We start from the raw sequence: 13,992 nt of genomic DNA, 5'->3' as shown, positions 1-13,992 counted from the left end.
TTCACTTCTTTTGAGGGGAGCAGATGAGACTCTCCACCTCTGTGGAATAGAGACCAGGTTGTTCTGACCCATGTTTGGTCAGAACCCTGAGACATTGTTAAAGCCCTTCACCTAGAATCCAATTCTATTACCTCTGTTTATGCCCAAATCAGGCAATCACCAGACTGCATCACCGCCGATAGCTTGTTTCTCGTTACAATGGAGCCAGACATGCAGTAAAGAGGAGCAAGTAGGGCTGGCTGGCTCTCTCCCAGCCTCATGACTCCATCAATTAATAGAGATGGGGTCTACCACTTCCCAAGCAAGGCTTTTTTACCTCCATGCTTTTCTTCCCCTTTCTGAGCCAGAGGCCGTCAGCCTGCTGTACTCACTGATCATCTGCTGAGAACTGTCGTGTTCCAGCCTCTACCCGTGTTGGGGACTAAAGAACTGCAACACTTTGAAAAGACTCTTACCTTCAAGGTAAGAGTCACCAGGGGTATGAAACCACAGTAGAAGCATATATCCATTGCTCCCTTCATCTCTTGCAACGCTAGCGATCCTCAGCATTTCCTTCCGACTGGGTCAGATGAGAGCCCTTCTCCTTCCTCTGTTTGTAGACCTGAGTCTTTTGTTTTAGAGGCCACAGCAATGCTCATATAATCTCGAGGTGAACCTTCAGTTCCTCAGTGCCTGTCCCAGGTACTGAGTTTTTCTTCAGAGCTTCTCAGATGTCTTTTTTTTTTTTCTTTTAAACCTCACGGGAAACGTGTTAAAACACAGATTCTCATGGGTGAGGGTTGGGGTGGGGTTTTCACTTCTATCAAGCCCACTTGGGAAACCACTACTGCTTGTCTGAGGCTCCCGTTGTGGGTGGTGAGACCCAAGAGTAACCGAGAAGAGGGCTTGCTCAAGGCTGTCCAGCCCCTCAGCACTGAGAACCCCACACTCTGCCTCCTGAGAAATCCCACAGCCCTGAGCAGACTGGAGTAGGTGACTCTATCCATTAAACAGGAGGCCTTTCCCATTTAGGGAGCAGCAGTGCCTGTCTTTCAAAGGAAGCTCCCTGAAGGTCCATTTGATGGGTGGAGAGAAGATACCAGAGATGCAAGCAGCTTTCCATGGTCTTGTGAAGCAGGGCACAACCAATGGTCTGGGAACGGGAGATTTGGCTTCTTTTTTTTTTTTTTTTTCCACTGCTTACCGTGTTACATCGGGACAATTGGGCTCGCTGCTCTTTACCTGCGAAATGGATGCTAACACTACCTGCCTTGTGGTGTTCTCAAAAGGATTGAGTGAGAGAGAATGAGGGAACATGCCCATTCTTAAAGCCCCATCCCAGATTTTGGGGGTCACTACCTTACTTGAGTTTCTTCTACTCACTCTGCCTCAGGAAACCCTGGGAGGGCTAGTGATAAGTAAGGAGGACCAAAGCAGGAGAGGAAGGGGCTGGTTGATGGCTAAGTGAGCGAAGTGTCTGCCGGGCGAGCAGGAGACTCTCTAGTTTGGATTCCCATTACCCGGATGAAAGCTGGGTGATCCGTAATCCCTGTGCCAGGGATGGAGACAGGTGGACTGGGGGGCTGCCTGGCCCAAGCAGCTTCACATTTAGTGAAGAGAGGGGAAGACATCCCAGTATCAACTGGCTGCCATGCATGCATGAATAGAAGCACGCATCTGTCCCAACACACGTGTGCACACTCAGGCATAACACATACAGGGAGGATGGGGTGGGAGAGAGAGATGGGGGAGGGGGAGAGGGAAGAGGGTCCTAAGTTCTAGGCCCTAGGGAAATGGCCAGAAACCTAGCTTCGACCCTTCTGCGACTTGGCCTACAGCACCTCAAAGGGCCAAGACACGAGTAAGGGTTGGCCTTTCCCACGAAACACACTGTTGGAAGGAGAGGCCCTGATAGTTATTAAGAGTGGGGCCTTGACCGTGAAGCTGGCCAGAAAATCCCCTCTCCCTTCAGATGATCCTGCCATCTTTGTTCAGCACCTTCATTATCCTTTCCTCTTTGGGGCCTTTTTGATGGTAAAGAGACTCTTGCGAGAGGAGACACCTTGTCTTTCCTAAGCTTCTTTTCCCCATTCATTAACGTGTTTCTTCATTTCTGCTCCATTCATCTCCAAGCAACTAACATGACCAGTGACCCATATGATCGCAGAGAAAAGAGCCTGAATGCCACTGTAATGTGATGCAAGGTACTGGAAAGGCATGAGCAAGGTGATTCTAGGGTACAAAGCTCTCTGCCTGGGGAGTCGGGCAAGGCTTTGCCAAGAGGAGCTTGGCGTACTTGGCGTACGGCAAAGGGTCTAGAAGGCCATCAAGGTGGAGGTCCTTATGAGTAAATGTGTGAGACGCAAGACAAAGCCATGCAGCAAGTTTACGGCCCTTCAGGGGTGGGTCCCCTAGAGGGAGCTGCTTCAGTATTATAGGCAGGGTGGGTGAGCTTCAGATCTCTCCTCCCTCTCTTTGACTCCTCAAACACACACACCTAAGAACAGGTCATTTGGGGCCTGGAGAGAGAGGAGGCAAGATGATAAGGCTACTGTGGCAACGTTTCAGGGGGACAGTCACTTGGATTCCTCGGGGCTCGCTCGGGGAATTTCAGAGTTCTGGAAGCGGGGTGTGAGAGGCAGTGGAGCAGAGAAGGTGGCTGAGGTGTGCTGGCCTGGTTTCTGGCCTCTCCTCTGTGGAGAGTGGAGGGAGGCAGGGCAGAGCCTGCTGCTCCTGGCTGTTGGCTGCAGGCTGGGAGACAGAACTCCCCCAGAGGAAAGCAGATGGGGACCAGGCCTCAGAGAACAACTCAGACTCCACCAGCCTGGCCCCAGAATGCGTGCTGAGTGGGAATTCTAGTCCTGAGGGAAATCTGGGACACCAGCCTAGTTGTCTTTTGTAGAGAGAAAAATCACACTTTGCTGTTTGGGTCAATGGAAAAAAAAAAAAAAAAAAGCAGGTTTTTCTTCTCACCTTGAGGTTTTCCTGTTTGCCACTCCCACCAACCTTAAAAAGGGAAATATAATTCAACACGTCTTGGATCTGGGTGTCAGGCTCTTTGGAGTCTAATTTTGGTGAACACATGACCAGATGAGAACAAAGGAATTTTGGCTTTGTGTGAGGCCAGACCCCAGACTGGTCCCTGTATGTATACCAGTCAGTTGTGCACCATGTAAGGATATGGACAACAATGGAGGATATAGTGACCATCCTAAGAGCATATCTCCTAGTCACATTGTAGCCACCTTATTAGGACAAGTTCAAGGTATGATGTTTAAACAGAGACAGAATTGCTTGTCATTGTGTAGCACGTTACCCAAGCTGCCTCTTGATTCTTCTCTCTCTGTCTCTCTCTCAGCATAGCATGTTTGAGGGCCAGACATCAACTTCAGGTGTCTTGTTCTATCACTTTCCATCTCACGTTTTGCGACTGGCCTATCAGTGAGCACAATAGGCCACTGTTTGGGTTAGCTGGTTGGTGAGCTGTGAGGCTCCACCTGTCTCTGCCCTCTGGCACTGGGGGTTACAGAAGTGCACTTGTAACCACCACAAGGCTCTTCCGTGGGTGCTGGGAATCCACACTAAACACCTCATGCTCGAAAAGCAAGCACTTCCCCATCCCCTGCAGCCATCTTCCCAGCCTTGCCTCTTCGTTCTTGCCCTTCCATATCAACTCTGAAACAGAACACAACGGACAACCATGTGTACCCAGGAAAGTACAGAGCAGAGCATCTGCCCTCTTAAGGCTCTCTTTCTTTCTTTCTTTCTTTCTTTCTTTCTTTCTTTCTTTCTTTCTTTCTTTCTTTCTTTCTTTCTTTCTGTTTTTCTTTCTAGACAGGGTTTGTTTGTGTAACCTTGGCTGTACTGGACTCCCTTTGTAGACCAGGCTAGCCTGAGACTTAGAGAAATCTGCCTGCCTCTGCCTCCCTGAGTGCTAGGATTACAGGCGTGTACCACCATGCCCGGCTTATGTCTCACTTTGCTAATTGCAAAGAAGAACGGCCACCTCAGAGGTAATTATACAATAGATCACCTGCACGGAGCGCTAACTCGATGGCTAGTGACAGTAGTAGTTCTATAAAGCATTACTTGATGGTGAAAGCAGAAATGGACCAGCTGGCAGTTGGGCCATTCCACGCAGACAGGCACTGTGGAGCACTGTGGAGAGGGCACGGGAAAAGAAGATTTTCAGGCTGCCTTACTGCTTCAAGGACCTGCAGACAGTAAGCCAAGCAGCCAAGGAAGGGCCATCTTGACCACAACTACGTAACACACAAAATTATTCTCCCAGAGAAACTGCAGACAGATGGAGGACAGATGGGCCTATGAGCCTTGTGAGGTCCTAGAGCAGGATGATAGTTCCCAAAGGACACAAACAGATTTGCCGGTGGGGTAAGGGAACAGCAGCGGCCAGTGCAGACTGCCTCTAATGGCCTGGTGGCAGCTAACTTCAAGCAGACTGCCCACCAAATACCCCATGGGCTGACACTCCCTGAGCAAAGACAGTCACCATAATGACAACAGACATTCGTTAACTGCTGATTATGTAGCACGCAGAAAGCTAAAACTCGAAATGCATTACTTTATTTAGTTTTCACACACACACACACACACACACACACACAACGCTATGACATTGTCACTACATGGAATGGCTGCCAAGAAAACAGAGGTTAGGGAGGTGAAGTAATTTGCCCAAAGTCATACAATTATGAAGTGCCCCAAGCTAACATCAAGCCAGGGTCTTGGACCCCAAGGGCTGGCTTTCACAGCAGTTGTTCCATGGCTGGGCCACATGGAAGCCTTCTGTGCCTTCTCCCCTGCGCGTCCCTTGAAAAGTGATTGCAAATAATTGGAATTGTCATGGGAAGTAATGAGAAGTGACAGGGGTTAGGTTAGGAGGCTCACTGCTCCAAGGCGGAATGATCCCCCTCAAACCCAAGCCTAAATTTAAACAATGAAGCCACAAAACAATTTCCCTCATAGGGGTTTGATTTTTTTCTGCTGCCTTCCGTTACCCGGGAGAGAAATCAGAATATGTCAGGGGATGGAGCTCTGTCCTGTACAATAGATTTCTGTACAACAGAGAATAGAAAATTCCTTCTTGGCTTAATCCTGTTTGTTTTCCATGTAGAGTAAAACCACCTACAAACCCAGCTGGGGAGTCCACCAGTCTTTATGAACAAATCTCAACTCACTGATACAGTTCTCCTTCATCTTTCTCTTCTCAGCATCCCGTGAGGGATGAGGCAATGGAGTGGCAGGTTGTGATGAAGAATGACACCATACATTTCAGTAGGCAAGGACACAGAGGATGTTGGGAGATTCAATTCCCTCCAGGAAGCACCTGGCAGGTTGCCAAGGACACACACTGATTAATCCAGCCTTTCTGATGTCGATGGGTCACCCTACCAGCCTGCCAGCTGCTTTCTTAGCACCAACCTTGATACTATGGAAGTACAGTGAGAGACCAGAGATCACAGGGTCCCTGAAGGCACAAGTAGAGACCCTGACTCCTACACAGACACAATTGCATGACTTCTCAGAGCTCCTAGGGGCCTCCTCATGCTCCCCATGCTCACTCTCTTCTATGTGCACATGCCCTTGTTTCTGGATGTCTCCCAACCTGCTCAGTGCTTAGGTCGTAGACACTGGCTTCCATTTCATAGGAATCTCAGAGCCTGCCTCAGGGATGGTACTCACCTCTATAATTGCTTGTGAGGAAGAAGATGTAAATAAAGAAAGATCTATGATGGCTGTCAAAGATACCAAAAGGGATCTGATGCCTTGCTGCTGTCCTTCTTGAGGGGCAGTGCTCAGCGAGGCCCAAGTCAGGTTAGCTTTTCACTCTGATGTTTTCTTTTTTAAAGATTTATTTATTTATTATGGATACACAAGATCTCATTATGCACCAGATCTCCTTATAGGTGGCTGTGAGCTACCATGTGGTTGCTGGGAATTGAACTCAGGACTTTTGGAAGAACAGACAGTGCTCTTAACCTCTGAGCCATCTCTCCAGCTCCCGCTCTGATGTTTTCTAAGCCCCCTCTTCCCCTTCCTCCTTCTCCCTCCTCCTTTCTCATCCTTTTCCTTCTTTACAGTTGGTTTTCATGACCTGACCCCTTCAGACCCCCTTTGCTATCTTTTCAGAAAAGCCTCCACAAACTGAGGAGCTATTCTGAAGAGAAAGGTTCCATTTTCTCCTCCCAGTAGGGACCCAAAGGGAACCAGCTCTCTTCCCTGCCTTCTCCTGAGACAAAGCAGTTTTCAGCCTTATCACAGCCAGACTTTGGCTGAGGCGACACAGACTGATCCAGCTGTCTGCCACTCACAAATAAAGGTTCATTTCAGCATTCTTCCCCATTTTGGTCTGTAGGGTGCCAAAGGAAATAAACTTTTATGTTTTCAGAATCCAGACAGTTGAGTTCAGAGAACCAAAACCTTTTTCTTTTCTTTTTTCTTTTTCTTTCTTTCTTTCTTTCTTTTTTTTTTTTTTGAGGGGAGTTAAAGGTCTGCATTCTTTCTTTAGGATGTAAGGAAGTCAGAACTGCTAAAAGCCGGATTTAACTAGAAAATGCAATACTCAAGCAGGCCACACAGTTCCCGAATGCTCACATCTATAGCCATTGGATCTTGTGTTGACACAGGAGGCTCCTGTACCTGACCCAGAACAGGATACACCACCTCACCAAGAACCTTGAGGACAGTGATGGGCCCCCAATCAGTTACAAAGAGCTGACCATAGGACGCACACAGAATGTGTACAGAGACTCACTTATAAACAATGGCTAGTAATCCAAACAAACCATTTAAATGGGACAAGGAAAAGGGGTGCAATAAAGAGCCCTACATCTCTCACTTGGGGGCACTGAGCCTGGAGGGTAACTGTGTATCTGCTGGTGAAAGGAAAACCCACAGCCTTGGGAATCCCCAGCCCTAGGTCAATGCCTCTGCTCATCTGTTTCCTAGGGTATTCTTGCAAGTTCATTTTTACTTTAGAGCCTTGGCTTATTTATTTGTAAAACAGAGTAATAAGTCATTTTCTCTGGAAGAACAATGAGAGGATGATGAAAGGTATGAAAGCAGACTTTGTGTAAGATCTTGTACCTATCCCTTTAAGACACTGGTCACTGACAGCTATCTCTCTTTTACACTAAGCTATTTCTCTCATGGAGTTCCTCCGCTCTAAGTTTGGCAGGGAAGCCTCTCTTTACCTTTACGTCACATCATCTTGTCTCTGACACAGTACACTGTCCCTCTCTAAGGATTTCCCACCTCAGAGCCCAGGGCTTGTTCTCCTGGTCTGGAGATCCTCTTTTCCGTCAGATTCATTTCTGAAGGATAATTTCACGTCAGCTCTTTTTCTGAACCAGCCCACCAACTGCCATTTCTGTCTTCTTTCTAACACTTCATAAACTCCCAGTCAGGGCTGTGGCTCACTCCTGGAACCCAGCCCTTGGGATGCTTGGGCAGAAGGATTGCTGCACATCTGAGGCCACACTGCAGAGTAAGACCTTGTTTCCAAGAAACAACCACCAAAAGTGTTTCCAATTTCTACCTTCTGACTTACAGAATCCTCTCTCAATGTAATACAAGTAGGCAAATAGTATAGGAATAAATTTGAAAACACAAACAGGAATTCTAATCTATACAAGGAACCCATTGAGTTCTACACCTCAATGGATACACTTTATCATGTGTAAATCATGGATAAAGTAAAGTAAACAAAGAAAGGGAAGGGGGATGGGAATTAATAGGACAGCGAAGGGTAAAGGAACTCGCCACCAGCCAAGCCTGATGACCTGAGTTCAGTCCCCGGAACCCATAGGGTCAAAGGAGAAAACCAACTCGTGTGGGATGTCCTGCAAACTCAGCATGCTCACCATCACCAACCATATTCTCTCTCTCTCTTTCTCTGTCTCTCCTCTCTCTCATGCATGGGTGCGCGCGCGCGCGCACACACACACACACACACACACACACACACACACACACATGAATTTTTTAAGCAGAAGAAACAGGTTTAATGCTTAGAAATAGTTTTGTACAATAAACCCTCAAAAGTTGTCTTTTCTGGGTGTCCTCCCCCCTTTTTTGAGTTGTTTTGAAGGCACTTTGCTTAGGATAGAGTCTTTTTGGTAAGTATTCCACTTATGACCTCCACAGGAACAAGGATCTGGGCATCACTCCGACCTTGAAAGACGTTCCCTGGCTCACACAGGGAACTGTGGGATGAAAGTCACAGACCGACTTGATCACAGTATTTAGTTGACTCGTATTAGTGTATAATCACCTGCCACTAATTGCTACAAGCGGGCAGTACCTGAAACAAAACAAAACAAAAACAAAAGCAAAACACCAAGTGTGTGGTTCTGAGACCACATCCTTTTCAGAATTAAAAACCCCAGAGAACAGTAAGTGATAGCCCTGCCAGAAAGTACAGACATGGGCTTAGTCTCACATTCTCGTCTCCCAGAGGAGGGAACTGAAGCTTCAGGAGTTTGGGGGTGGGGGTGCAGGAGTCTGGAACCACACAGCAAACTTATGACAGAATAGGAGCCACTGACATCCCATCCTGCTCTTTGTGTGCGTGCAACCACATGTTTGGAACTTGGGGTGCTAATTCTCCCTTTTCTGAACACATCAAACATGACATTCCAGAAAGTTTCCAAGATTTCCAGCTATGATGGCAAAATTGAAATATTTCGACATCTGCCCTATTTTTCAAGCGGTTTCTCAACATAAAAAACCATGCCAATTACTCAGCATTTAGCTCATCTAACGGAAACACGGGAGGGCCAGCTGTGGTCTTGAATTGTAACTGCACCAGATGAAAGGGAGGAAAGGCCTTTTCTAGCTCACAGGACACACTATGGAATCTGGGTGCTAGTGTTGGCTCTTACGCTAAGCTGGTTGGGAAGCCTTGGGCAAGTCTCTCTGAACTTCGGTCCCTTCTTCATCATAAAAGAAGAGGTAGATTTAGATAAAGGGTGAATTGGGGTTTCAAGGAAGGCTTCCAGGAAGTCAACAAACCCCTTGTGATTATTGGAAAATTGATGTCTGTACATGTATCTTCATCTAAGAAGCAGTTTTCATTAGATTCCCTGAGGGGTCTGAGTTCAAGTTTTTAAGAATCAGAGATTTAGGTAGTAGTTAAAAAAAAAATTCCTCCCCAGTTGTGACAATCCCTGGGTCTATGTTTCAAAACAGTGTTCCCCATCCCCTTAGGCGCTTTGATGAAATACATCCATGTGTTGCACAGCTGAGCACAGGATATAAATGAGTTAGGACAAGACATGAGTCAACTGGGATCACATTGCTATTGTGTCCATCATCACTAATGTGGGAAGATGAGGGAAAGACCTGCGATCCCACTCACATCTGTATGCAAGCCTTCCTCAAGCTCACTGCCGGGGGGTGGGGGTGGGGGGATGGGACTGAGCCCCTCCCCTGACCTCTCTGAGAGGTGTTTAGACTGAGTATCAAAAGCACTGGGCACTGAGCTGGCAGGTAGCTCAGTGGTAAGAACGCTCACCTAGTGTTCTATAGGTTTGCTTCCCAGACACACACACACACACACACACACACACACACACACACACACCGCACATACACAGCACAATGGTTGCTAAAGACTTTGGGGGAACAAAAGGTGCAGAATATTTTTTTTTTTAAATTCAAGATCCTCGATCTCACACCCCTTTTACACTCAAGGGAGACAGAGCAGGAACCCAGAAAGCACACCCCTTCTCAATCCAGGGTCTTTGCTTCTTATTAGCTATCTGCAAGACAGCAGAGTGTGGGTCGTGAGGGACACAAACTTGACAACTATTACAAGAAAGCCAGGAGAGATATGGAAGCAAAACAATAACAACAACAAACAACCAAACAAAGACACCCCCCCCAACTCCAAAACAAAACAACAACAACAAAAACCAGAACCAAAGAGCAAGCATGGCTCAGGATGTTATCGGAGGGGCTAAGGCCTCCCTTCTCTCTGTTCCTTGGAGATCACTGACCATTCATTCACACTGAAGAGGTGAGGGGCTTGGCCTCACCCACTAGCAGGTACAAATAAAAAAAGCAAGACGGTCAACTGGCCCACCCTTGCTCAGACTATTAAACTCACCACTGCCCCAGCTCTCCTGCTATACTGTGCCTTCTCTACAAAAAGAGGCTCTAACGTAGCTAACCATTAGAGAAAACAACATGAAAATTCCCCATTTATCAGTCTATCTATCTATCTATCTATCTATCTATCTATCTATCTACCTACCTATCTATTTCCAAGATAGGGTTTCTCTGTGTAGCCTGGCTGTCCTGGACTTGCTTTATAAACCAGGCTGGCCTCGAACTCATGATCTGCCTGTCTCTGCCTCCCTGAGTGCTGCGATTGCAAGCGTGTGCCACCGAAGCCAGCTAAAATTCCCATTTAAAGGACCGGTGGAATAAGAAAGGATTATTATTGTTATTATTATTCAGGCAAGTCTGGACTCTAATTTTGGCTTTGCCGGAGGGTCCTCAACATGCCAATGCTCAAAGCCATTTTGCAGAGAGGAGCTGATCCAGCCAGCACAACTGCTTTACTTGTGTAATCTTGACCCAAAGCAGGACATCATTTGCAGAGGGATGCCCTTAAAATCGTTCCCTTTTGATGCCCATCTCTGACTTGAATAGTTTAAGCAACTTAGACCCAGGACCTCTCAAGTCTGAATCTGCTTACAGCCAGATGAAGCAAAAGCTTAAGAGCGGGTGTACATGAAGATTCGGTTATAAGAATTCCAATCCAGCCATCCTCCTTTGTCTGTCCCCTGGCCTTTAGTTTGTAAGGTGTACCCTAGAAAGCAAGCAAGCGGGGAATCAACTCAGCAGCTTATTTTTCTTGCTAAAGAAACGATTATACCTAAGAAGTACTTAACAAGGAAGGAACAAGGACTGGAGAGTTGGCTCAGTGGTTAAGAGCACTTGTTGCTCTTGCGGAGGACCTGAGCTCAGTTCCCAGCACCCCCATGGCAGCTCACAGCTGTCCATAACTCCAGCTCCATGGGATCAGATGCCCTCCTCTGACCTGCATGAGTTCCAGTCAAACACATGGTACACAAGCAGGCAAAACACTTGCACAAATAGAATAAATAAATCCTACAGTAAAATTAAACAACAACAACAAAGAGGAAACAGTGAATAGGTCACGCCCTCTGATCTCTGTCTCAGTCAGATCCTTCTTTCTCACACATTGAGAGAATGATCGCCACCCAGGGTCACATCCAGGCCTACCCATCCCCTGACTCCAACACTTAGAACCCATGTCACTCTTCACTTTACATGGCAACCTGCCTTCAGATCCCACACCTGCACGTCGTGAACTTGTGGCTTCAGTGGAGTTACCTAACCTCCATACACCTTGATTTTTTCATCTGCAGTGGGAGTTCAGCCCTAAGGGGTATCCAGTTGAGCTGATGTGAAGAACAGAGGCATTAACGCGATCACCCACACTGAAGCGCTCAGTATGAAAAAGGACTTGGAGGCTACTTTGTTCTAATAAGGCAATTAATCCTGAGTTTGCTTCTACTGCACATCTGAGTATTGGTAGCTTAGAGGTGTGACTCTGGAAGGCTGACAAAGCTGCCATCCAGCTATGCCAGCTGTACTGCAACAATTGGCCGATATCTCAAAGAGCTTGGAAAAGAGCCCCTCCCCTTCCCTCCCTGGGCTATAGCTCTCCTCTTCCTATATCTTAGTGGTTACCAGCCTGGGGCCAGCACACAGGCAAGCCGACCAGTGTGTGAGTTTTCAGGGAATGTCTGCAAGCTCTAGTCACCACGGCAGGTGGCTCTTTAGTTCTCTTCACCTCTGCTGGTTCTTCTGGGCTCCAGCCTCCCTCCAGTTCCTGGAGATACTGGCTCTTGGGCCTGGAAACACCCTAAAAACCATCTCATTGGGAGGGGGGGGGGTGCTAAAGAAAACAAATCCCTACCTAGGAAGCTGCCCAGGGTTACCACGCTAGTTAGTTCAGATCCACTGCTTAGTTCTTCTCCTCCCTCAGGTCCACCACACCTGGCCTACTCTTTGGATTTCTGAACTAGAGCTAACTTTTGGGTTTTGACTTTAGGTGGACAAGATCCTTGCTTCTTGACACACACTTGAACTTCGTTCAGTTGTCCTGCCGCCTTCCTGGCCTGGTTCCTCACAGGTTCACAGACCTTTTCTAGCTCTTTCCATGCATCCCTTCCGTGCCCTGGCCCACAAAGCTGCCAGTCCAGCCCAGGCAAACCAGCCTGTGCCTTAAGGCATTCCCCTCTCAGGAGACCTACCTGGTCCTAAATGAAGACCACCCAGAAGGACTCTTTCTCCCCAGAGCCAGGCGAGAGGAGGGGGGAAGGGGGAGGGCAGAGTATTCCCTCCATTGCCTCCCCTGCTGCATCGGTTTCAAGGACTCCAGGTTCCCTTTGCCCAGACTCGTCCTCACACTACTCAGTTCTCTCTGCTCCTGGCTTTTTCTTTCTTTCCATCCTGAGGTGGCATTCAGCCTGCATCTTCTGGGGTAACCTGGCTTCTTGGTGCTCCTTAGATCCTACCCTGTTTCTCCCTCTCCCCTTTTCTCCCTCCTTCTCCTCTCCGTCTCCCTCCCTCTTCCCCTTCAACACATCTGTTTCTAATCTGAGCGCTCAGAGGCGCCTGTTTGAAACAAAAAGCTCCCCCCACCCTCAAAACCTGGCACAGAAAACCCTGGATGAGCCTTTCCTCCCCAGCTCTCCACTTTCCCCTGGTACTCCTGAAACCAAACCACGCGCTGAAAAGTACCCCTCCACACCAAACGGTTCTCCGCCAAACTCCACCAGGAAACGCCCCCACCCCGTAGCTGGCTGGAGGGCCCAGATGTGCGAGACATTTCGATGGCCGACTGGGCGGTCCTCCGCTGCCAGATGCGCCCCTCGGTGGCGCGGAGGCAGGGACCGAGTGGTTGCCGCACTCCAGGACTGCGGGGACGACGGTGCTGAAGGCGGGTCTCCACCCAAACGCAGGGCGGCATTTGCCCAGGGACATCCAAACTCCCTCCCTCCCAAAGGCACTCACCTAGCCAGAGGAAGAAAAGGGACATCCCGATCCCCGGTCACGGGCACTTCCCGGCTCAGCGCTGCCTGGCTGCAGGGCAACCGAGCGCAGCGGACGGACCTTCTGTGAGCAGGGCGCGGCGCCTCGGGGTGCGCGCAGGGGGCTGCAGCCATGTGCGGGCGCCGGCCCCGCGCCCGGGTCCCCTGCGCGCTGCGCTCCGGGGGCACCGAGGGCTTCTAGCCCTGGCTCTACCAGCTCGCCCCGGGACGGGGGGCCGGGCCCAGGGTCAGGGAGGAGAAGGCGAGGCAGCAGGGCGCTACCGCTTCGTGGAACACTTTTCCCTGTTTGGAAAGAAAACCGACTGGAGAAAGAGAAAAAAAAAATTGAGCTGGAACCACACGGCTGCCTCCTACCGCAGCCCCTCCCTCCATCCCTCCCCTCGCCCTCCCTTCCCTTCGCTCCCGCCCTCCCTCTCTCCGTTTGGGGTTAGCTGCTGGGGCTGCTTTACCTCCCACCCGGGAGGGAGGGCCGCGGCCCGGGGTGATCGAGGGGGGTGCTCAGTGCCAACTGATGCGGTGCAGGAGAGGATCCGCAGCACTTCGGCCAGGAGCCGGTGGATGCGGCCTTCTGAATTCTGTCTTTTCTCTCCTTCATCTCTCGAATCTCTCTCTGCTCTTTTGTATAATTTTTCTCCCTCAAAATGTTCTCTCTCTCTCTCTCTCCCTCTCTCTCTCTCTCTCTCTCGCTCTTTCTCTCCTTCTTCTCCTCCTCCTTCTTCTTCTTCTTCTTCTTTTTTTTTTTTTTTTTGGCGGGGGATGGAGGAGGGTCTCACCGTGTTGCTTTTTGTTGGCTTGGAAGTCTATTTACATAGACCAGGCGGGCCTCGAACTCGCAAAGATCTACCTACCTCTAAGCTCACCACTTTCTTGCTTCTTGACTCCCCTTTTCTTCCTCTCTCTT

At 48.9% G+C, this 13,992-nt stretch overlaps 1 protein-coding gene across 2 annotated transcripts in view; it reads right to left on the bottom strand.

The window, feature by feature from the left end:
- Clmp (CXADR like membrane protein) overlaps positions 1-13,691 on the bottom strand; it is a 99,531-nt gene extending 85,840 nt beyond the window's left edge. Inside the window, exons 1-2 of one of the 2 annotated variants that reach the window (XM_060372011.1) lie at positions 13,541-13,691; positions 13,054-13,393 (exon numbers count right to left, since the gene is read on the bottom strand). In XM_060372011.1, the coding sequence (XP_060227994.1) occupies positions 13,054-13,078 (25 nt within the window). In that variant the 5' untranslated portion in view covers positions 13,079-13,393; positions 13,541-13,691. The remainder of the gene's footprint in view (positions 1-13,053; positions 13,394-13,540) is intronic. The other variant, XM_060372017.1, reaches the window with a different exon arrangement.
- Between the last annotated feature and the right edge of the window lie 301 nt (positions 13,692-13,992).

This window comes from Meriones unguiculatus, chromosome 1 (genome assembly GCF_030254825.1).
Source record: "Meriones unguiculatus strain TT.TT164.6M chromosome 1, Bangor_MerUng_6.1, whole genome shotgun sequence".
NCBI lineage: Eukaryota > Metazoa > Chordata > Mammalia > Rodentia > Muridae > Meriones > Meriones unguiculatus.
The sequence above is the reverse complement of the archived record's forward strand: the minus strand, read 5'-3'. Positions and strand labels throughout refer to the sequence as shown.